We start from the raw sequence: 25816 nt of genomic DNA, 5'->3' as shown, positions 1-25816 counted from the left end.
CAATCTGGATTTACATTACATGAAAATAATGCTTTCTGTGGCACTTCAGGATGACAGTTTGAAGATACTCAAAGCTGCCACCAGATTTTTATGGGTAGTTTTACATTTAAAAGGATCATTAACTATACAATCACATAATTGGATCCTTATGTCACAGGTTTTGTTTGAAAAGCTCAAATGGTTTCTACATATGTTAATAAACTTCTTTTAGCACGGAGAGCATAAATGCATGACAAATTGTCTGGGAGGAGAAATGAAAGGGAGACCATCTAAACTTCCATTTTTGCGAGGGAAGGAATCTGACACGCTGGAGGCACAGCAGGAAACCAATGAGGAACAGAATGTACAACCATTGCTGCTGTTAAATATAGATCCTCAGCTCTGAGGCATTAAGGAACCATGCTCTTGGGGTCTCTTCTGCTAACAAGTGTCTCATGTCCCAGGAACACCTCACCTTCAGGACATTTCAAAAAGTTGAGTCAGATGAGTGTATTCTGCCTCTTTCTTCATCTACTGTAACTTATTCCAGAAGGTGCTGGAGCACTTTTCTACAGGTCATACAAGCATAATGTTGCTGGATTTTCTATTTTTTAAATCTTTTTATTAGGTCTAACATAACTGTCAAACGCACAACTCTATTCTGCCATCAACTGTGTATTACAAGTGAAAAAACCCTAGCAGATGATTCTTTATGCTTTGCTACATTTGTTTTTTTCCAAGTGAACGTAGGAACAGTCCTTCCTCCACTGACCTTCAAGTATTACTCTAACACAAAACGTACTAGTATGAGTCAAACGGTATGACTACAATGGCATCACGGTAAGGTAAATATCATATAGTTATACTTCCTTCCACTGGCAATATTTCCAGGAGACAGACTTCATAAAGAGCTACACCCAATAGTAAAATAATTTGTGCTCAATAAACAAATACAGAGAGCTGTTATCAAGTCTAACATGGAACTCAGGCAGAAATGAGCCACTGCTTTTAAGTGGTACTATGTCAGCTGCAAATGAGCAACTCTGCAGAAGCTGAGACATTTGTATAGTCAAACTAGTAGGATGCCTAAAATGCCAAAGTTAAGGCTGCAGATGCTAGCGGGTTTTGCAAACTGAAACCCCTGGGTCTCCATACATGGACCTATAGATTTTGAAAGCTTCCTCCCCCACACCCAATGTAACATTATAGTTGTTTATGGAATTAATAGAACATTTCAAAAAAGCAGCCTAAGTGTGGCTGAGGGAACGGCAAATACACGTGCGCCAGCTGCCATACCTCCTATTTTCCTCATCAGAACCGAGGACAGGATTTCATAGCGCAACCTAAGCAGAGACTTCTGCTACCGTCCGCCCCTCCATCACCTCACTGCTGTGATAGACATGCTAAGCCAAACTCCACTGGCAGGAACAGTCAAAGCAGTTTTGACTTTTGATAGAGGCGCTCCATGGTCAGCTGTCTTGCTAGAAACAGGAAGCTGAGATATGCCCATTGCAATAGAGATCTAGGATGTCATGCCTGCTCGGTGGCCTGAAAAGGAGGCCACGACGTGCACTGTGTTTTAAAACACTGTAAGGTGACAACATTAGTACATATAAATTTTTATACATAACTTGTTTAAGTGCTGGATCTCCATGTGCATAGATTCTTCCCAACAAAACCGCTCTCAACACCTGAGCACTTTTAGTTTCACAGGGTACTTTGGACACAAAGCTGTGTCCTTCTGGTGCGTACATCCCTCCTGCCCGTCTAATGTCCATCACCATACCTGAGGATGGGCAGGCAGTGGAAGAGCACGAATTCCCACACAGCTCTTGTGATTTGCCATTTGGGCCTCTTCTTTTTTCCCCGACACAAGCATTTTGACATCCCCCCTGCCGAGAGCAGATAGGAAAGACCTTTTTAACTGTTCCATAATTAGCAAAGAGCCCGTTTGTCTTCCCTCTCACAGAGTGGTGTAGGAAAGCCGTAAGTATTCACAGATGGGAAGAACCTGGAGAAATGTGAGTAGATGTCTTGGGACACCAGCTCTGGCAGAGCTCCCCGGAGTGGTACAAACAGAGCTCTGGGGACTGTGTCCTCCAGCAGAAAGATTAGAACAGCAATCCCTGCTAAAGGTAATGCCTTTCAGTGTAACAGTTCTCTACAATGAGATGTCATTTTCACTTCCAGTGGCTGGAGAAATTCTGAAATGCTACCCCCCTACCCCTCCAAAAGCCTTGATGACAAGAAAGAGCTGCAATAAGGCAGGGTGGCAGATGCCCCATGAGAGCACCATAGCATAAAAGAGAAATACAACAGCTGTTGGTACTGAAGACAACCCACTCGTATACTACTTTGCTATAGGAGACCTCCAACATTTACACAAGAGATGTATTCTTCATCTAATACCCATTTATCCAATTGAAAAGCTTTTCCCTTGCACCTCTAAAGTACAACAGAGGGGGAAGCTCAAGTAACACAGTAGAAGTTGATACTTCTCTGCCTGACTTGGTCAAAAAGTCAATGTTTGACATCAAACAAACTTAACCATGGAAAATAAAACCTTGCTTTACATAGGACAGTAATACCAAGGCTTTGAAAAAAACTCTTTACAACTTCATCTGCAGCTTTCACGCTATTAGATTCCACCACATGCACATGTGGTTTCAATACTTCTTAAAAAAAAACAACCAACAAAACTACTTCAAATATAAATAGATTTTCACAATGGTTGCTTGCTAATACAGGCTCTGATGTGTGGTAGAAATTATAAACTAGAAAAACGAGATTGCTAGAAAAAATACTCAGGTTATCTGGGAATACATTTGTTAAGCAGATAAAGAGCTTCTGTGGAGCACTTAAGTACAGAAACAGTTCGCATCTGAATTAATGGAAAAGAACGTTACAATTTTCTCCCTATTTTTTAAAACTGACAGATGGTGTTTAGGCCTTGTAAAAGGTTACCCCTCTCAACTCTTGCAGTTGACTAACAGAGAAAAATACGTTTCTTGATTATTTGTTAAACCAAACATTACAGACTCAAGAGGAAGATTCAATTTTAATCAAGTACTTGTGCTACTTACCTAACCACGCACAACTGAAAAGTCACAGCATGCAAACGGAAACAGATGTTCGCTTTCACAAATGCTGTCCCTACCCATCCATAAATCCTTCGGAGGATGAAAAGGAATCATAGCCCTGTTGGCCATGTACTTACTATGCCAGAACATTCTTACTCAAAGATACTTATAGTATCTTTATTAAATACCAAATAAAGATACTTTCCTCTCTCTGAACTTTATCTCTGCAGTGTCTTTGGGATATTAGCTTCCAAGACAAGCGGCAGATATTTCTAGAGGAATGCTTTTAACTTGCACAGTGAATTATTTTGAAGGGATGCCATCTATTCTCAGTATACTCTTGTCTTGACTCCACTAGACCCAAGCTTATCAGAAATTACTGGAAATACTTTTTAGAGTAAAAATCTTGATTACTATTTTGCATCTTTCCCATCTCCAAGGGTTACCAGCCTCTTCAGCATTTCTCCTATCCTGCTCCAAAGATGTTGGAAATTGGCTGCAATGTATTTCTCCTGGCTGAGCTGCTGGATGGCAGTGCACTCTCTAAAGCTAGTCGTGACCTAGTAACAGACAATTTACAGCCAGTACAAAGAGGTAGCAAATTGCACTGTATCAGTGTGGAGAAAAAGACATTAAGTAAATTAGATATTTGTTGCAAAGTTCCATACCAAAAAGTGGAACATGCATAGGTAGCCATGCCATGGTTTCTGTAGGTGTACTGTTCTTCCCTTGGTCAGACTCTGAGGTGGTGGCAGGGATCAGATGTACAGCGTTGTTCACGCCTACGCCTAAAGAGGCCAACATCACTGGAATTCTAGTAAGACATGCAGTCACCTCCTTTCAGTGTTCACCTGCTGTCTTTCACTTGTTTCTCTCTGTAGTCTTATTTCTCCCCAATCTCCGTCTGTCTTGGCCTCCGTGAGTACGTTTTTGAATCACTGTCTTGAATTGCATGTTGCACCCTTGGCTTCTCCAGTACAGCAGGCAGAAAAAGCTCACACTCTTATCATGTCACGAGTATCATGAGTAACTGAGATTTGGGAAAAGCTTTAATTTCTTTCCTATGAACTACCACATAATTCAGCCCTAGGAAACCAGGCTTCTGTCCTTTGTGCAGATAAATAATCACCTATAATCACCTCTTTTCATCACTGCTACATTTCTACTTACAGAGAAAGCAAAGGAAGGGCAAATACCTTTTTATGCATGACATTAGTTTGCAACCCCTGAATTCAGAAAAAAGAACCACCAAGAATCGTATGTGCAATCAACATACCTTGAAGAAATCTATCCACTTTTCCACATACCTACATCTTTTTGCAGTGTTTGCCACTGCAGCTGCCACCCTTTCTCACAGCACAATGTTATCCATGTGTGCCAATGTAATTTAGCAGTCCAGGCATTATAGCCTTCATTTCCTCACATCTGATGATCCGTCAGAAGTAAGGTAGTTGAAGAAACAGCAACATATGGAGAACATGTTTTAAAGTGTGCAAGTGAATGAGCAGTTTTCTTTTCTCCCGTGGGTGCCTGCATACATGCCCCACACTGTGTGATAAATCCAGGCAACACCATACATTTTCACAGAGTAACTGATTGTGGATCTATCTCAGACTATTACTGAGCAGCAACAGAAACATCATGCATGGAAACCGAGGAGCAGCGTAGTGCCTTTGTGCAAATGCAACTTCCCAACGATGACTTTGCAAATCACAAGGACAAGGACATTTTTCACTGCTATTGCTTGAGTTGCAGTGCAGAATGCTCTCAGCAAAGGTAGTGGATCTACCTTGACAGTCTTGCTGCAGGTCACGAACCTGTGAGACTACTTTCCCAGGGTCACACCATTAGATGAGTTTATTTTGGCAACCACCATGTAGTATTGTTGTGGCTTAACCGCTGAAACCAGGACAAGTATGAAGATTGCCCTGAAAGGTTTGATTTTCTGAGGAACAAAGGACAAAGCTGAAGTTTTGCATGAGTTATGAAGCTACTCCTTGACCACAGAAATGTGCTAGACAGAAAAGAAAATAATGACATTAATTTCTTCACTCCTAGCAGGAACAACATACACCTATTGGCCCAGCATAAGCTCCTAAAACCCCCTGACAAATTACCTGGAAGACAACAACAGTAGAAGGAACAGTTATTAGACCTGAATCTCTCTCATGCTCCTGGAAGAAAAGAAGTTTGTCAAAAGGTGAAGCTGTTACAAGCTCAGATGATTGCCTCATCCATATCATGACCACCAGTGTAATAGGAATTCAGCTAGGATTTTCATACCTAAAAATTCCCTAGAGAGTGGGATGAGAGAAAACAGAGAGCCTCTTACAGCAAGCAGATGTCTTCCCCAGTAGAGATGCTGACCCCTATTGCAACCTTATACTTATCATGTATCAAATATTTATACTATATCCATACTTCATCAAATAGAGACTATCATATTTCCATTTTAAAAAGTAACCGACTATTAAGCAGGTGGAGGTTTTGAAAAGGAAATGAATGGCTAAACAAAGTGAAAAATCAGCTCCAATTAGAAAAATTAGTACTTAATCCAAAAAGACAAATAAAGACTAGACTCAATTTAGCCTTGAGAACCATTCAACACCCAAGCTGTGGGATGGAGTACAACAGCATGCTTTATGTTCTTTGCAAGCAGGTCTGAAAAGTGAGGGAAGATCCCCAGTTGTCATCCATGACCAGTAACCAGGGTAAAAGCAGCAATCATCACCAGATTTACACTGTGCCTTACTTTGTGAAAGATCCTTGGAAGAAACAGTTTAGGCTTCCATCAAACTCCAAGAGCAGTGAGTAATTTTGACATTCAGGCGCTTTTTGGCGAGAATCAAGTTACTCTCAGGACACCCCGTCCTAAAAACCTCCCATTAATACTTCATGTTATATCATGACATTCTTTTCTATCAGTGTGAACCAGTCAGGACAGTCCACTAGTATCTAAAGCTCACAAAAACAGCAACAAAACCAAACCAACCAATGGATGCATTAACTCCTGTAACTGCGACTAGCAGATTCCCAGGTTTGAGTTTTCCTGACAAGCAAAGAGTCCAGAACCCTCCAAGTCCCAGAAGAGCACTTCATCACCAAAGGAGGAAGTACTCTTTCACCATTAGTCTTGAGAGATGGCAAATTAAACGACATCATTCTGCAAATGCTCAGTGGATCTTGGCATCACTGAAGGGAAAGTCTGAGAGCTTGAAGAACCATCCATCTCAAGGGATCACATGGTCTTCAGCAACACACAGGCAAGATGTGTAAAAACAGACAAGACACGTGATGTAAATTGCTATTCAACCAGAAGTGATTAGGCAGATTCCCACTGGTACAACCAGGCAAACTTCCAGCTGCTGCCAGCTCTTCCTCAGTATTTGGGAGCAGCCCTTGGGATACCAGCCCTCACAGAGACTGAGTTCAGGGTGAGCTAAGTGAATTCCTGGTGCTGACTACTGCCAGGTGAGTCTTCAGGAAGCTTCATGGGAAATTTCTGCAAGTAATCTTTAGAGATACTCCTGATGCGTGATTTCAGTGCGAAAACAAGCCTCCTGCTTGAGACCCAAGTAATTCCTTTTGCTGAAGTGCGAGTGCTAGCCTCAGTATAATCAGTGTTTGAAATTTAATTTGAAAGTGAAGTTTCAGCTTAATCAAGTCCAAGGCAGAGTTACAATTTCCAACCTCGGGACAAGAGGAAATGAGTTTTATGGCTCCAGGAGCTGGCAAGAAAACTGCAAAAGGAGTTCTTGAAAAAGTCAAGGGAGCTAGGCTGATCATCTGAGTAGTAAAGTGAAGGCCAACAGTAGTCAGCTTCTATTTGTTTAATATAAGAGATCTCCATGCTCAGTTCCATCAGAACAATCTTTCCCTAAGGCAATTGTAATACCTCAGCTTTGTCTGGGAAATAAAGCAGCTGAGAAAATTCAGTGAGAGAAAATTAATGTTCACAGGTGATGTGCTGAAAGGGGGATCCAAGTTTTACATGTATGATTGTGGGCTCTAAACTGACGATTGCCGCTGAACTTGGGAACATGATCTCAGGATTTACTAGTCTAAGAAGTATCATCTCAAAAGAAGTCGAAACAAGGTGAACACTTGGCATTTTTAGAAAAGGAATAGAGAATGAAGTGCCATTTTGCAGCTGTGTAACTCATAATGCACCTGTATCATGAATATTGTGTGAGTTTCAATGCCTTCCCATCACAGAAAATATACAACCTGGAACTAGGGAAGGTTCAGAGAAAGGCAATTAAGATGATAAATAGCTTCCCCATAAGGAATAAATAGACCAATACTCTTTAGTTGGGTAAACAGATGACCAAAGGAAAAGCAAGGTAGAACACAAATGTTGGGGAGATGAACTGCTCATAGTTTTTTCCAAAACAGAACTTCAGAGACATAAAAAGATGATGCCAGTGGGTTCTTCACATAGTATGGGGTTGTACTGCATAACGCGTTGCTACACAAAGTTATGGATATCAATGGTTTACTGCCATTCTAAACCAGTAACTAGGTATTAAGTAATCCTCAGTGGACCTTCCTTCCATGAGATGCAAAGCCATCATTTTGTCAGGAAGATGGTTTAGTGTGACTGAGAACACACTGGGCTGGGAATGGACAGAATGTCTTTGGGGGACTGGAAATTCAGTTTGTAGAGACTGAAGTGTTGCTTTGGTGTGAAGGTTTCATCCTTTTTGTAGTTCAATATATTCATCCTCTTTGGATGGAAGGTATTTTCTTTCAGAAACCCAGAAATTTGGAGCAATGAGAACCAATACATTACCACGGGCATAATGACGGAATCCGAAGCTTCATCCGCGGCAATGGATGCAATCTGAAGTACCTCATCTACACACTTCCTCAAACAAGGATGAAAAGTCCCTCCAGCAGTCAAGAGGATAGTGCATATGTTAAGAAGAAAACTCATTAAAAAAGCAGCTTTCAGATTACTGCTCTCAACAACTAGACAATGGAAACATTACGAGTATCATCTTTCCTGAAGATAGCTTAGAGTTCATGTATTAAACCTCAGATGTATCCAGCACATTTCATTGTTTTAACCTACAACCAGCAGGGAAAACCAGAAACTTGGTGCTCTTCTCTAACACTACAGTTCATAACAGCTTCTTTTGCTGGAAGGCATAGATTGGCTGATGCAAGTTTATTACTAGCAGGCTTGGTGCTGGCTTTCCTGACATTACGAGGGGAATAGGAGACCAGACTGCTCTCCTCAGTAACTCCTGCTGCCCCTCCACCCCCATTGCCCTGAAGCTTTTTGGGTAGGGCTAAGGGGAGTGAATTAGGGAAGATGAGAATCGTTCGTCTTTTGAGAACAAAGACATCATCAGAGAAGTGTATTCTCTTGTTCCTATACATCAGGCTGTCAGTCCCTGTAGCAGGTCAGCGAAACGGGAGATGTCATTCTTGTATTGATGCTCGGTGTCACGGCATGACACAGAGGACCACTGAGTGCATTTACCTAGGAAATACTGAGGCGACCGCCAGGGATGTGAAGCCTGAGGTACTGAGCACGCGTCTTTGCTTGCGAGGAAGGAGAGAGAACAGTGGGCACCAACTCCTTTGCAGTGATGAGAGATCATCATGCTCTTGCATTATAGTGCACACAGAAAAAGCCTTTTGTCTTGACTGCTTGGGTAGATGTGAATGTGCAAAAAGTACTGGAAGTACAACATCTACAGATGCAAAACCTACCTGTTACTCTCTAATACAACCTCCATCAAGATTTAGTTTCAGAAAAAAATTCAAAGCTGTTCGCCTGAGGGATAAAGCAATGGTTCTGACAAAAACACCACAATACCTGAAGCTGGTTTAAACAAATACAGAGACTTGGTCTTACCTGATTCTACCTACCTCCACATGCAGCTGAATCCCTATAGCAAAGAAATTAGTAACACACCCACACTGAGTCTATACATGCATGGAAAAGGTATAATAAAGCTTAGCTCATGTTCTGGAGTGGAGCAGACACGGTAACACTCCCTGCACTAATCCCTAGCGCACAAATACACGGCTGTTCACAGCAAAGACTGGCTGTCCAAACACTTCACCAAATACCAGCTACTCATAGATTTCACTATCCACAGCCACTGGCTAAGTATATTCCTGTCTTCATTTCTCTTAAGATTTTGGGAACCATGGAGCTTAACCTCATCAGCCATTGGTCTTCTCCTTGGTTACATTCATTTCTCACTCACCAGCCCCTCTTTTTGATGGAGTCCTACACTGACTGCCTCAGCAGTAGGGTTTTAATGGTTCCTGACAATATCATGCAGTACATTACATGCAAAGAGCCTCCCATTATGTTTTCAGGCATCTTCTACTACCAATCAGGTTTGCACAGGTACTGGAACCTTTTCAGGAAGACAGATGCTTTTGCTGTGCCATTCCGGAGGATCTCTGATATGACCTGCCCTGAACATGCTTTTGGATTTGGAGAAAGAAAAAAAAACAATTCTTTTTCCTTCTGTTCATCAACATATTAATAGTCCCATCGGAAAATGAGGATGACTTATAGTTAAGTGACCTCTATAGGCACACAAGAGAAAACCAAGCTCTCCCATCCTACCCTTCATGAGCACAGGCAAGTATGTGTTAGGCCTCTGCCCAGCAGGAAGACAGTGCAGGTTGCTTCCTTGACCATATTACCTAGCCAGGCTTTCTGCTTAGCAGCTGCACAGTGGTTTTCGAGCTTAGCTGTGTTCATCAAATGTGCAATGGAGAACTCCTGCATTCCCAAACCCCGCTTGAAAAGTTACTGACACATGCACTGACTTTAAAGTCTGGCAACCTCTTCTCTTCTTCCTAAACTATCAGTAAGAAGTGACTGGGGTACGTTATCAAAAAGAAACATTTAGACTCATTCTTCTCTTGAACCTCCCTGGCTATTTTTCCCCCTTTCAGCTGTGGTATTGACTGCCATTCCCTATGCTCTACAACATTCCCGCATCAGAAACTTCGTACCACCTGCTCCCATCCATGCTTTTGGTTTCCACTCTGTCAGCCTGCGATGCTGGTTTGTTGAGTGCAGGACAGTGCAGACAGCACCCAAGGAGTCCAAGCGCCATTTGCAGCGCCAACTACACAATTTAGCAAAACAAAAGGATCTTACTCATACATTATCTCTTCAAAGCATTTGAAGAGATATCCAAGCTGAGGAGCCAGCATGCAAGCTTTCTTCAGCTGGAAGCTTTTGCACTGAACAGCAGGTTTTAGTGCAAAACTCCATTCTGTCAAACGACGTTAGCTTTCCCAAGTAACGGGGCTCACAGAGAGGGCCAGAAACAGTGCACTCTTGTTTACATATGAGAGGAAAAATATCTCTGCTGCTTAAAACACCTACAAGTGCATTATTTGTCTGTATAGCATCTGGGTAACTTCTCCCCAATTTAGGATATCTTCAGTCAGGAAAAAGTATTTTAGAGAACTCTAGGATACAAACTCTTCCGTGGAGCATGTTGCATATATTTCCCTGTCATGGAAAAAGCTCCCAGTGGCTCATCCTTGGCAGTACACTCTTCCTGAATATTCTCTGTCTCTCTCAATGTAAAATGTCTCTCTCAATAGTAAATTATGAGGAATAAAGGGACTGTTTCATCACTTGACAGGTAATAGCAGAAAAAAGAGTGGAAAAAAGTCATCTATACAATGCAGTGACAAGCATAAATACTCATTATTGTTCTCTGATCTCTCACTTCATTTTGAATTGCAAATAGATTAATGATAGCAGAAAAGGGAGAGAGAGAAATGTACACAATGAAAAACTTTTCTGCTTCATCCCTTATAGGATGCAAACAGAGTTCAGCTGCAAAACCCAAGTCTTTACAGTTGAAAGTAACTTTTCTTTATAATGAATCTGGAATGCCTAAAAGATGTGGGAAATCTGTTCCCCGGTTTAATATTAAACTGAAATATGATCCTTTGGTCTTTAACTGGGAACATCTGGTAGAAAACTCTGCTGGTCAAAATTTACTAGCTAATAAAGACTATAATGAATTTCCACAGTTAGAGAGTTACGCATGTTTTATATAAAAGCAATCATGACACTACAACGCACTCAACACTTACAGCAAAGGCAAGTATTATTTTGTAAGGCATGAACGATACATCACTGCAATTTAAAATGAATTTTATGGCAATAAAATAACGTACTTTTCTTTTTAAATACAGAGCCCACTGAAAATATAACCAAACCTACATTTTCAAACTCCTTAAAGCAAGAGATCAGGCAAATATGTCAAATATGTTTAATTTTTCTCAAAATAACTGATGGCAAAATAAAATATTTACATCACATTATACTGTGTAAACACGTAACATCACTGTACAAAGAAATATACATGCAAAATAAAGCAAAAATTTAACTAAAACAATAAAGGAAAATAATACACAAACATAATGATATGAGGTTGGTACGAATACACATCCAGTTTTGAAGTCAGTTGTTTTCTTTTAAAAAGTTTCTGTACAACTTTACAAAAAAAAAAACCCAAAAAACAAAAAAAGAATAAATAGAATACAGTGGAAGCCGCAAAGCTCAAAACTAACCCAAGCTAGGTTATGGCTTAAGACCCATATATCTTAACTATCGTGGGATGTCAGCTTGGTTTCTTTAAATGGCATTTCACACAAACATAGATGACAACACACCCATATGAACTCAGTGATGTACAGAAAACCATCTCTGTCTTTTTAAATAGCTCACGTTAATATTACTTCAACCTTAAAAACAGTTACTAAGACAATTACATTACATGTCAGATTATCCTCATCTGACCACTACTTTCGGCATGTATTCTTCACCAAAGAGCACAAAATTCATTTGTTCATTTCACAGAAAGAAGTAAACGCAGATTTGAAAATTCTAAGAAGTAGTAAGTGTTGAGACTGATTTTGGGAAAGTCAGACTTTGGCATTTTGAATATAATAGTAAATTTTAAAAAGTATCACCCTACTTCTTAACCAGGTTGAGATTTGGGATATGAGTCTCTCTCTTTCTCTCGTTTTTTTTTTTTTGAACAATCCTTAAAACTGACTAGTCTTGACTAAATTCTATGCTAACCCTCATCTTAAACTAATAATGACAGTGTGGAACAACACACCCGCCCCTGCCCACCCAGAAACCCCAAACACACAAACAAAACCATAAAGCTCGCCGTACTAAGTATGTGCTTTTTCTATATATTTATTACAGTTACAACAGAGGTCCTCATAAATAGTTGCATAAAATGTTAAAGCCACAACATTGCACATGATATGAAAGAAAACAAAATCCCAAATGAGTGCATTTACAGTATTTCATCCTGCTGTATACTGCTTGACAGTCGGGTCGGCAAGCTGGGCACCAACCCGAAGTCCTTTTCTAAGGGGACAGTGAGTACTGACCCAAACTGAAGACCCGCACAGTGGTATACCACCATTTAGGAAGGAAGGGGAAAAAAAGGATAAGGGGAGGGGGGGGGAAAAAAATTACAGACCGAAGGCAGGTAACAGTCTATATACAAGTAAGGCCTACATTTTATCAGAGCAAAACGATTCATTCTATTTGTATGCAAAAACTTTGAGGTTGGATGCACTTAAAAGCAGAGTCTGATCTCAGTGCACTGCTACGTGAGATACATACAGGCGAGGCAACTGGAAAGCTCTAGGACCAAGTGAAAAACAGATGTTATAAATGGAGGCCATATCAATGGGCAGCAATTTTGGCGAGTCTTCTCCAGGCATGATTTCATTTTTGTTTAACACCAGTGCTTTGAACATAGGCATTTCTTCCTTGAATAAATCTTGAAAACGGTAGCTAAGTTCACTTGCAAAATTCAACTCTTGTTTTTTAAAAAAACTATTTTTTTTTTTGCAGAAACCTGAATAAAATACTGTTACTGTATCGCTCATGACTGCTTTTTGCAGAGTACAGTGCTATCGTCCTCCACCCCAGTGAAGTCTGCATCGCCAGTCCCCCGCGCCACCCCGCGCGGGACCCCCTGGAATGCGTTTGCACACGAACATTCGCTAGCAGCTGGTTGGCTCGGGGTTTGCTTTCCTCAAAATTCAAGTCAACAGCTGATTGATTGGCAGGAGTCTATCTCCAGTCTGATTGATTGGCAGGAGTCTATCTCCAGTCTGATTGATTGGCAGGAGGAGTCCATCTCCAGTCTGATTGGCAGGTGAAAGAGAATGAGAAAGAACTTCAGGCAAGGTCAAACTCTTGGCAAGAGCCTGCTCTGTAAGAAGTTTTTAATGCTACGGATGGGTCGAACATCATTCTGGTGTTTTCGCCGCTCAATGAACGAAGTCAGTCTGGATATGTCAATGCTGTCAGCACTTTTGCTATTCCCCAGCTGCAGCCATTGCTCCTGGAGGGCCAGTGCAGCCGAGGGACGCTTAGCTGGGTCATCCTGAAGTAGGAAGCATACAAAATCTTTGGCCTTCTGGCTAACTCCTTTGAAGTAGTCATCTGGGAAACTAAAGTCTAAGCGGCAAATATTCAGGCAAGTTTCCTCTACACTTTCATCCAGGAAAGGAGAGACGCCACTAAGAAGGACGTATGTGAGCACTCCAATGCTCCAAACATCTGAAGTGAGGGAAACAGGATTTCCAAGAATAATTTCAGGAGCTGCAAACTCTGGGTTTCCAAGTAACTGGTGGATATAATACGTGGTGTTGAGCTGGACTGCGTCTCCAAAGTCAGCCAGTTTTATTGTTGGCTTAGTGGAACTCTGGTCCACCAAAATATTTTCAGGCTAGAAAACATAAAAGCAAAAGTTAAAATGTCTTTTTTCAAGTCAGGCTAACAGACATTTAATGCTCCAACATTACTGTTTCCCAGCCAGTGCTGTCAGCTCAAGAACGTAACAAACAGTTGTAAACTACAAGGATTACTGCTGAAGGCCAGCTCTGCCAAGCTCCCAGGCAGTCCTACCAAGGCTTCTCCCAGACCAACTAACTGGCAGGCAGAATCTTGCCAACTACAGTATGCAATGAATGTGTTTCGTCTGCTGGCACTATAATTTTTGCAGGAAATATAGTTCTGCCAGATAGTACTGCAGATGTTCACAACAGCAGCTCTGCAAAGTTTCACAGGAACCTGTGTTTGGGAGCTTAAGCTTAAAGAACAGCAATTATGAATAGAGGGTGAATAAAGCAACTGCTCTATTTGCTTTATGACAGAGACAACAAAACCCTTGCATTTAAAGATTGGAAGACCTTATGAGAATTTTCATGATGCTTTCAATGGAATTCAGCTTTACTTGGTGATTCTTTAATATAATGCAGCCGTATAGATGGAAGTCAAGCACTGTTATGAGACTATGGCAGCAGAAAGTCCAGTGGGATGTGCATGGCTTCAACAGAACTGCCCCACAATTGGTGAGTTGAAAGTGGAATTATTTTTATGGTTTTATTTCTGAAGCTACTGCTGCTGTAGCTGTGATCTTAGCAAAACAAGAGTGACTTAACTACAACTAGTTTTTAGTTAGTTCATCTCTAAGTACCCTGATACTGGAAAAAAGTACTGGTGAACTCCATATTGCACTAGAAAAAAATTAAATTTTGGGTCTCCATGATAGGCAGACCAGACTGGTTCTGCTTGGAAAACAGAAGTATGTGGAAGGAAGATGCAGGCTCTTTTTGCTTTTTCTCACCATGACCCTTTTTGGCTAAAGAGACCCTCCCTACAGAGATGACTTGTCAATGCTAAAATTCCTTTTTATTCAAATACAGGTGGGGAAAAACTTATTCTTTACACTTTTTTTAATTAATATTCACATTAAGACCTCCTTATACATCTTTTCCTACTAGAATGCATCAAATCCGTGTGGGTCAAGTGAAATTCAAAGGGCAGAACAGAGGCCCAAAGAGGTACTATTCACACAGAGATCACAGCCCTCGAAGTGCAAAGATGAGGAACATATTTGCAGGAACAAAGGAAAAGCAGTCGCTTTCACAACAAACTTTACACTTCTTGAGAAAGAAATGGATTTCTGCTGCAAGTTTCTCAGAAAGTAAATAAATAACCAAATAAATAAATAAAAATAAAACAAAACTGTTCCTGTCAGCCATTATTTCCAGCACAAAGGACCACACAGGGCCAGCAAGCTTTAAGGAGAAAGCACAGGGAATTCAAAGTTTCTGCTTTGCTGGCTGTGAGTGATTTAAAGCATTTGGGGATGGAGCCCCAACCCGTACCCTTCATACAATCTCAAAGCAATTTATAGTTCTATGTTCCCAGCTGCAAGTTTCCTAGAAGAGGGAGTTTTTTATGCCTGGAATGGCGCACACCACCAGGAATCCCATTCACTCCTCACCTTTAGGTCCAAATGTGCTATTCTGCAGTTGTGAAGATACTGCACAGCTTCCAGAATCTCTCCCAAGTAGAGTCTGATCTTCCCTTCTGTGAGGTTTCCCCATCGCACAACGTAGTCTAGAAGGCGACCCTGGTCAGCCCTGTTGGAATTAGCAAGGGTTATATTTTGGATTAATCCATATACCAGGATGCAAAGAAAAACTAACAGGCCACAGACTATAGGAATAACTGTAGCATGCATGACCTAGAAGACAGAGGACTAGGGCAGAATTGTAGAATCATAGAACAGTTTGGGTTGGAAGGGACCTTTAAAGGTCACCTAGTCCAACCCTCCTGCGATAACTCGGGACATCTTCAACTAGATCAGGTTGCTCAGTGCCCCTGTCCAACCTGACCTTGAATGTTTCCAGGGATGGGGCATCTACCACTTCTCTGGGCAACCTGGTCCACTGTTTCACTGGTATGAAGACGTATGAAGAAGAGATTTGATATCAAGCTACCAGATCACTTGTGCAACCACTTGATATAAAATAATTCCTGGCCTTCAGACTGAGATAATCATTCACATACCAGTTTAATATCTCAATTTGTTTCCTTCTGAGTATTGAACTCAACATTTTACTAATAGCATCGGACAACTGCAGTATTTTACTTCGGTGTTTTCAAACTTCTATGAAATCCGTTAAGTTCCTTATTCATAAACTGCTATAAATGCACCAGAAAGTCAGCTGTAGAGATTGCATTTTACAGATAATGTTAGAGTCCACACACATTTCTAATACTAGTATGTAGTTGGTGGAGGTCTCAAAGGTATCGAGAAGGCCAATGAGCTGGGGATGCTGGAGATTCTGCATGACTCCAAGTTCATGGGTAACCTGGTCTCGCTTCATCAACTTTTTATTCACAAACTTAGTGGCTACTGCTCGCTTGGTTCCCTTCTGGTCACACTTCTTCACGACAGAAAATCTGCCCCTGGAATACAATATTGAAAGGAAAGAATCAACTGAGATATGTGCTAAGGACATACTTTTACCTTGAAAGATATCCTGAGACAGATCTAATTTTAGATCCCTAATAAACTACACTTTACAGAGCAGACATAAACAAGAGTTTTCAGTGCAGACATCTTCTACAAAATGTGTCTGTATAAATAATTATCTCCTAATAGATCTCCAGGTTTCAAAGTTCATCATTAAGTTGGACAGATGTATATTCTACATGACTTCTTTTGCCCATATTCAGACTTTTTCTGTCTGTAATTTTCATACCCTAAAGTTAGGAGAGCTTCACTACAGAAGCAGCATCAGTCACTGTAAGGCATGCTTAAAAAATAAAAGAATCCCTTAATCTGTGATACCACTTCAGTCTAAATAAGTTTTGTTTATGCAGTGCCATCTAGTGCTAGTAAAATTTTTGCTTCCTCATTTCTATTTAATCCAACATAATTCTGGTCTTTTAGGCTCGTATGATAAATATTTTTCAACTTGGATTTCACTTTTTGAAACAGAAGTTAGTATTTTGACATAGGCGGCTTTGGAGATCAGCATACAGAACGCACCTGCCAAGCTCAGCCACTTCACTGTAGAGGGAATCAAAGTTGTCTTTCCAGATTACCATGATCCCATCACTTCCAGGACCTACAAAAACAACAGAAGGACAGTATAGCCAAAATTTAATATACTCATATCCTCAGAACTAAATGGTCATTATAACCAATGTATTGTTTCAGATGTTTGCAGAAGGAGGAATATTTGGACTTCATATGCAGTTTGTGAATAGATTTCAGGAAGAATTTGCCTCAGTAGGACTGGCCCCTATCATTTTTCTTTTGAAGCTGAGTGTGTCCATATTGAAAAGCAGCTCATGGCCTCATATTGTCCATTGTCTTTCAGCTCAGAAAGAAAACAATTTCTGTAATCAGGTTCGGGACAACTGTACAAGTTCCCATATCAGCTGGGACAAACATACAAAGACAGAATGCGGCACTTCATCTTATTTTCTCTTATATGAGTCAATTTGAGTCAGAGCTATTCCATCTAAAATCTATTAATTAATTGTCATCAATGGATAAATATATCGGCCTCTCAATAGATAAAAGGACCCAGATAGCATCAATTGTTATAAACTGCTTGTAAGAAAGCCTGCTATCTGTGTCTTCCCGATTTCTAAAAATGGAGGATCCTGAACACTTAAGAGAAGAATAACCGAATGTACAAACACACACTGAAACTTATCACTATGCCATCAAACACATCAAGTAAAAAACTTTTTTTTTCCTTTGCTGTGTGCCTCCAAAACACAGGCATTTTTCATCTTTGCAGGTTTCCTTTTCATTTTCTCACAAACATTCAGGTTGCCTCACTTCAGGTTCTGAAATAATGTAATTTAGATCCAAGATGCAAAGACAAGAAATAGTTATATATTCTCCTAAACACTGTGGCTTTACAATTCAAGCAAAGGATCTATTAAAATACAGACCAATGCTACTCTTTTCTTACCTGTACACCTCAGAAATTATACATGTTAGCATAGTGACATTCATGGAGACTAAACTAAGAATGCAGATGATAAAATATGATTTTATCATAGCATGTTTGAACTAGTATTGACACACAAGGTAAATGCACGTTGACAGTACTGTGTAGGCACCTTGTCTGTATGAACCTCTAATTAGCTACATCATAAAAGTGCATTTATTCCTGCTGAAACGAGTAATATATCACAGGCAAAAAGGTTTGTTATAACACTCTTTTAAGAGAGGGATGCCCAGGAACCGGGGTTTTCTTTTCCCTGTACTCTGGATACCAGACAGTTTGAATGTAACTAGATTTAAAAAAGCAAAGAGACAGGCCTACCTAAAACTCGTAGACTGGCGGAAGATGAAACCGAACCCATATCGTTTGCAGCTATACATGTATAAATACCATCGTCTTCTGCAGTGACACCAATGATTTTCAGTGAAGCCTCTCCCAAGTCACTAGGAAACATAACAGCATCTGTTAACTTTATATTCATTTTACAGGCCTTAAGCTATGGAAATCAGACCAAGTTAGATTGATACTGTTAATATTTCTTATTCTCCAGCCCCTATCTCTCTCTGGACAAACATTACTAACCCTGTCCCTGCCATTTCAGAAGCGTCTACCAGAATTTGAGCACTTGTGTCCACCAAGTATCTTGGAATGTCCTACAGACTATTAGAAAATCGTCCTCACTGACACTCTGTCTCTGCACATCGCAGGCTCCGTTGTGTTTGAAAAATCAAATGCATCTCCTGTTTCTTCCTGCTTCCTCTACTTCCCTCAAATTATGAGAAGCTGTATTGAGACAACCATCCATCATTGTTATTTCTGAAAGGTTAGTTTCCATCCCTGACTCCCAGCATACAGAAGCTCATCTAACATTTGTACTTTCAGAGCATTCATCCCTTGCAAGAGAGGGCTCCCCCTTCAATACAAAAGGCACACCTCACCACAACTTTGGAGACCTCAGAATCTGGGAGAATGAGGATGGGAGGAAACTAAAAAAGGGTTTAAGTTTTCCCTCTGCTCCAGGGCAGAGACAGCAATAAACTATGTAAGACCACAGGAGAAAGATTCTGCAGACTCTTCCTTTATCTTTCTGCTCAACCTGCCTTTTTGTTTGATGGTTTGTCTTTTAATATCTCCTTAAATCTCTTTCTGTGCAATTCATTTCTAGTAGTTTTTTTACCATCTGCCATGGACATGAACAGCAGATAATTTTATTTACAAAAGTCTCTTACCAATGTGAATACTTGGCAAGTTCTTCCTACACTTTTCACCTCTAGGCTCAAAACCACCCTAACATTGTGTTATTCTTTCACAATACGGGATCTTTTCAAGATTTTCTATCGTTTTATTGCTTTCCTTTGGATTCATCCCAGTTACTGCAAGTCATTTGACTGACTGAACCAAAAACTATTTGCCACGGTCTTCACCACAGAACTTAATTTCAGGGAAAAAAATTTTAGGAACATAGGAAGATGACCACCCTCCCCAACTCAAAAAACATTTCATGATTATTATTTCTAAAAATCTGACAGCTACAGCCAAGATGATTTACTGGATATAATTCTGTAAGAGTAATGAATCACAGTGAACTAAACCTAGTGAATCTAATCTCTTACCCATCTCACAACAGTACTGGATGCAGTAGCAAAGCTGCCATAACGCCTCTGTCCCCCCGCCCCCCCAAAAAATTATACCCAGTGAAAGGAAAAAGCAGCAGCAGGAGGTAAAAAAGAGCAGTATAACATGCCATCAGGTTTGCAGGTAAGTTGGGCTATACCACACAGCGTCTAAGAACATGACATACTCTTCTATCTATTAATGAGAAAATTTTCACAAAAAACCCTTCATTCTGAGTTGAGAGCATAATTCATAAATAAGGCACTTCACACTGAAGTTACTCATTAAACATTTTCTGTACATAAAAGAATGCTTTTTCAGAAAAAAGTTTTTCTAACATGCAGTTTCACATTCCAAAATACAGCAATTTCTCTTATTTATCAGGTGTTTGAGTTACCAGTTAGTTTGTTAAGTTCTACCACAGCAAAGCTGAAACCAGACAAAAATGTTAATTTCCATGCTTCAATGATAAAGACAGCGACATTGCCATGTCAGTAGGAACCAGAGGCTTTTCTTTGCAAAATACTGTAGTGTGAACTGAAAGCAGTCATTTGCCTCAGAAATGATGCTATGCTACTAACGGAAATAAGGGATCGGCCGGATGGCATATCACAGCACTGGTGTGTCACTACATCCTGTTCTGGTTCAAGCACTAGGTCAGTGTGACAGAACCACAGTGGCCTCTACAATAGCTAATCAGAAATACCAGCTGAATTTTCTTTTGTGTTTAGAATTCAACTGAAGATGACATTTGGGTATCCCAGCCATACATAGAAGTTACACAACATTTCCAGAAAATCTCAGCTGTGAAATATTTCTGTTTGAGGGCAACCCTTTCTTTATGCCTCAAAGCCAAAAGCTATCCTGCACCAAGGGTGCAAATAGAAAATAGAACAGTTCAGCAGTTTCTTTTGGGCATTACACCAATTACTGTACCTGTATGAAATGCTGTGATGACCGTCATTGCTCAGTGTGTTATGATCAGGACCTTTCCAAGTAACTGAAGCCTTGGGGCGACCACATACTTTACACCTAAGCACGATGGTCTCTCCTGTCTCACATGTTACCTCACTCAATGGTATTATAAACTCTGGGGGAACTGGAAAAAGAAAATCAATGGTATTAGGTCAACTGAAGTTAATTGATTTGTTCTTCTATTCCTTGCACTCTCTCTTGTCTATTAGACAAAACAGCACGGTACTTTAAATTTCCAAGGTGATCTAACCCTCTACCCTTGGAGCACATCCATGGTTAGGCCACTTGCTGGGGCTCTGCAGAACTAGTGAATTTTTCTCCGCATCAACTTGGACACAACACTATTGCTATGCCACGGATAACCCTGAAGGCTACCATGGTGAACCAAACACCCTGTTTATGGCAAGCTGAGGAAGCCCTACAGTGAAAAGCATTTAAGGACGTGCTCAGCTGGGCTATCTTTATATCCAGCTAAGTTTGCAAAAGGGAACACAAAACACATCACTCATCCACTGAGGCAATGTAGAGGTTTCTCTTTTTCACAGGGGAAACACAACAAGTTTGGTTCTGTGTGTTAAGATAAAAGCCTAGCTTGGCTCCGACTCCAGCGGGCCACTATCTTTGCCCTGATCAGCCTCTGCACTGGAGAGGCCCTGAATGTTCCCTAGGGTGCAAGGTTAAAAATGAAGCAGCTCCAACCCCTGGCCTTGTTATTTTGCAAATTCAGCAAGGCCCAATTTCCATACAGTCTCCATACAGAACAGGTCATAAGGTCCTTGTGTTTTATGCTGTTTTGGACTTGTGAACAAAAATGTGTTCCTTGCATCTGAAAAAATAAATTACTTATTTCATTAACTGTTGCCCTTATCCAAAAAGGGCCTATGTATATTTGGACAGAAAGCACTCAGCTCCTCACATAATTCATATCAAGCAAATTTAAACAAAGTAAACAACATTTTAATCAAATTATATTTACTGTAACTTTTAAAATTAAAGCAACTTACCATCATAAATGTAATTGGGGTTGAGAAGCTGGAAAGGAGAAATTGAAGAATTAGTCCTGATTACCTTGTAATAACTTAAAGAATGGTAGAAAACAAAGCACAGTGATGAGTTGAAAGTGGCTGTACCCACAAAAAAATCCAAAAAACTTCTGAACACCAGAATTTCTGCACCACTGTACGCTTTCTGTGGTATCCTTATGCTATATCAATGCTTGCAGGCTCAAAGATTAAATCTTCCCGTTTTCAGATTTTGCAGACACTGTCCATTAAAACTACTGTTGCCTCTAATTCCTTCATGTGAAATTCTGACAGATGCTACTTTTAAAGAAATCTCAACACAACTGTTTTTGGAAACTACTACATCTTTGTAACAACTTACCTTTACAGAAACCTTGTTGGCAAGTCCTTCTCGGGATTTGCGGTAACCATTTTCTAGCTTGCCTTCCCTTTTGCCGTCTTTATCTTTTTTCTCAGATTTCTTCCTTAAACGGAGTGCTGTGTGCCAAGACGTTGACTTCCTGAATACAGAACATTAAACTTTGAGCATTTTTTTTTCAACTCCAGGTTATGTGTTATACTCTAGTTTCAAATGGCACTGGAAAAGTATGTCAAAATGTTTCTTCATTGTATTAAAGTATACTGAAATGAAATACATTAAGTAATCCACAAGAGATGGTACCCTCAGTTAAAACTGTAAGCAAGCTAGTAAGATTAGTCTGTAGTTCAGTATTTCTTGAAATCATTGCTCAAATGGTAAACTTTCTAGATGAAAATACAAACTGTCAATCAAACCGTGCAATGATGAGTATAAAACCCGTATCAAAGACAGCCTATGGAAGCTTTACATAAAGCTTTAGTGCCAAGAAATTTGATATAATTTCTCCCATTGCAGATTTGAGAAAGATCTCCTGAGCACAACCAGCTATTTTCAATAGGTTTGTGGCTCAACGTAGAATCTTGGAACAAGCATTCCCTGCCTGTTTTCCTAAACAAAGGTGTCTAGCCCAATAACTCATTCTATTAAATAAACCAGTAACTGTTGCTGCTCTTAGATCAGGTATTCTTTCATCATCTTTTCCCAGAACATTACACTACTACAGCTTTTTAATAAAGACTAAGTGCTTCTGGGCTCTTTCTTACTAGCTTGTGTTTTGAAATCTGCTAAGGGACCTCTCAAGTACTCATTCTGCTTGATGTTCATTTGTTTCTCAAAAATCACATCGACTTTTGGTTTAAAAGGTTCAAAGCCTTGTCTAAATTGGAAGTTTTTTTCCTCCTCCCCTTCTACACACACCCAGGCACTCACTTGATGGTTCCATCAGGGTTGTCAGTGATGACTGCACTGGTATGCCCCAAGACATAGCCGGGAATCCAGCCCTCGGCTGCGGGGCACTGATCAGTGGCGGCTCTGAACACCAAAAACATGTTCTGTTGGTTGCTGGCTAGAATCTGCACGACCTCTCCTTGGTAGACATTTATCTCATCCTCCTTCACTGCCGTGTAATCGTGTGTCACCAGCATGGTGGAGATATTGCTACTGCTGCTACTTTCACTCTGTAAGTGTCAATTGGAAGCAGAAAGAGAGGAGGGGGGAGAATCAAGTTTAAAGTTTATGAAGAAGACAGGCTGTTCTTGGCCTGCTACATTATCTGCATAATCCACATAACTTAAGCTGTACTCAAAGAAAAGAGCTACGATTTCTCTTTTAAAGCTGCCTGTCTATTTATCTTGTGGAAATTAGTTTGATCTTTCAATACCTTCACGTACAGCTGCTGCAGAAGTTTACCCCCGTTACTTTTACTCAAGATTACTTCTTTTAACTAAAAGTCAGTTTATACATAGATCTCAACTGGTCTTCTTTTCAAGCTCAGACACTGAACCTCACATTTTTATCAGGCAACAAAACTACAGTACGGCATGCAGGACAGTTTGTCTTATAGGTACAGTTTCAAAATCAAAACCATTACCTCAAACACTGGAAATTCTGACAATGGAAAATACAGGTATTCTTTCCTAGCACTATTTGCCAGATCTCAGCCTTCTGCACACCAAATGTGACAAGGTACAAAAGAACAAAATAGGCTTTTGACAGTGTGTCTCAAAACCACAAGGCTTGTCCTTGGTTGAATCTGTACGATCAGGTTTATTCCTCTGAACGCACAGGATGAAGTAAATTACTGAAATAAGAAATTATTCATTTCCTGGGCAAAACAGGCCCACTGAACTATCAGAATAAAGATGGAAATCTCACTTCTGATTAGTGACTATGATAGCTGAGTGTTGTTAACTGTTTATCATACACTTTCAACTAGTGCTCATGAATGTTGTTTGTTTCCCCACTGAGCATTTGCAGAAAGCTAATTACAGCTGATCAGGTGTACATTAAAAGTCATACCACTTTTCAGAACAAATTCCTGGCCATGAATTCACTGGAAATTATTATTTTTTAGAAGTAAGACTAATTTTGCCCATTTGTATGCATTTCTCATATGAGGTTTAATACATGGAAGTGTGATATCTATTACTCGACTACACAACCTATTCCCTGAAATAAGTTATTTCCTTCTTGAAGCAAGTTAAAAACAAAGTGGATGGCCTATTAATGATGTGGCATGAGGCGTGTATGCGTGTGTGCCTGTCTTTTGTCTCTGTTCTTACTTCAAGCTGTTTCAGTGTGAGCTCACTATTGCTTAGTAGTAGCTGAGTTGAAGGCGGCAATCACTACCCAACTGTAGCTGGAAGCTACTAGTGCTTATATAGCATAACCACACGTTAGGCACCACGTATGTGCTAGCAGTGAGTGGAAAGCTTGGCAGACAGGATTAAAAGTGTCACCTTTTTTCTCAAAACTGTCAAATATTTCTCCTCTCAGTGTTGAGGAGATGCAGCAGAGGTCAGTGGACAGCATGGTATACTGGGAGCCCTGAAAACCATGTTCTCTTCCAATCTGCTAATGGTCTTGAACAAGTCACTCCAGCTCTTGGCACCTGTGCTTCCTCGTGAGTGCTTTGGCTGAGAAACCAGGACATTTGGAAAGGAACAGTCTCTGATTACTCATTCATGGCATGTTCAGCACATTGATGCTTGGGTTTCCAGTGAGCCTGTGCATTTTATTCTAGCTGGACTATTTTATTCAACTGGGTTATTCAAGTCCATTCTGTCTTTTTTGCCCTATTAGGATGATGGAGCAAATGCTACCACAGAGAAAAGATCTCATCCTGGATTGTACACCTACTAAAGGATATTTATGTTAATTCCAGATGATGCATTTCCTGTGGGAAAACTTATTTTGTCTGGAGAGGACTGTCTGCACGGTCTTTTGTATTAGCAAGCCCTTTCCATGATTCAGGCAAACTGGGAATGGTAGAACCAAAAAAACAGTCTTGCTTTCAGTGTTTGTTCAAATTAAGATTATAACTTGCTAGATTCTTTTAGCTAGATGAAAACCAACTCTATTCAGAGAAAGCTGCTTTTGTTAACTCCTTCTGTTAGGCTTATAGGAGGAGATGAAGGGAAGGCTGAAGTTGCAAAACCAACCTAAGCCCCAAACCTTGCCCCACAGACTATTCCTGCACATACTGTTTCTTAGCAGGCAGTGGAATTTGTGTAACTGCAGGACTGACGTTCCTTTAACATAACATTTCTTTTTAATAGTTAAGTCTTAAAGGATCATACTAAACTCTGAATATTTCTTATTTTCAACAAGGACAGATAAATCTGTTAAACGTGTCTGGTAACTACTAAGTGACAAACGTTCCTGTGAATGTGTTTATAGCAGAATTTATTCTCACCACAAAAAGATAGCCTTTTCTTTTGCCTTGCAAGGAAATACTTATTCTTGCACAGTTAATGTTTTTCTATTGCAAGTTCTGCTCATCATTATTGACCTCAATTATGGGATTAGAGGAGGATTTACAATCAAAATATAAAAAATTCTTCACATATTCCTGAACTACTAGTAAAACCAACTCCTTTTTCTTCTTCTTAGAGGTTACTTTTCCAGAAGTAACCAACCTTAACCTATGTGCATGTAAATACAGACACACAAATGGTTAAATCAAAATAAACCTTCACAACCCATTTTCTCTAGCCTGTTGTATGTGGTGTGAAATCCTGCTGAATTATGGTCTAGAAATGAGGTTATAAATGAAGAATTATGCCCCATCTCAATTACTAAACTAAAAGAAACAATTGTGAAGCAGAAGACATGCATTCAGATATTACATTTTATAATAAGATAAAAACAAGCAACGGTGTCTTTGCTGAGATAGTATTAAAATTCAAATGTTCTGAAAACTCAGT

At 40.1% G+C, this 25816-nt stretch overlaps 1 protein-coding gene across 1 annotated transcript in view; it reads right to left on the bottom strand.

Moving 5' to 3' along the window:
* Positions 1–13282: 13282 nt before the first annotated feature.
* TRIO (trio Rho guanine nucleotide exchange factor) overlaps positions 13283–25816 on the bottom strand; it is a gene marked incomplete at its 3' end in the record, with an annotated part of 250985 nt that continues 238451 nt past the window's right edge. The window contains exons 49-57 of the mRNA XM_082015438.1: positions 22821–23068; positions 21894–22032; positions 21515–21542; positions 20472–20634; positions 18243–18364; positions 16946–17024; positions 16159–16359; positions 15389–15527; positions 13283–13825 (exon numbers count right to left, since the gene is read on the bottom strand). Coding sequence (XP_081871564.1) covers positions 13283–13825; positions 15389–15527; positions 16159–16359; positions 16946–17024; positions 18243–18364; positions 20472–20634; positions 21515–21542; positions 21894–22032; positions 22821–23068 — 1662 coding nt within the window. The remainder of the gene's footprint in view (positions 13826–15388; positions 15528–16158; positions 16360–16945; positions 17025–18242; positions 18365–20471; positions 20635–21514; positions 21543–21893; positions 22033–22820; positions 23069–25816) is intronic.

The sequence above is a fragment of the Phaethon aethereus genome, assembly GCF_964289735.1.
Source record: "Phaethon aethereus genome assembly, chromosome: 2".
Lineage (NCBI taxonomy): Eukaryota > Metazoa > Chordata > Aves > Phaethontiformes > Phaethontidae > Phaethon > Phaethon aethereus.
Note: the sequence above shows the minus strand (reverse complement) of the source record. Positions and strands in the feature narration are given on the sequence as shown.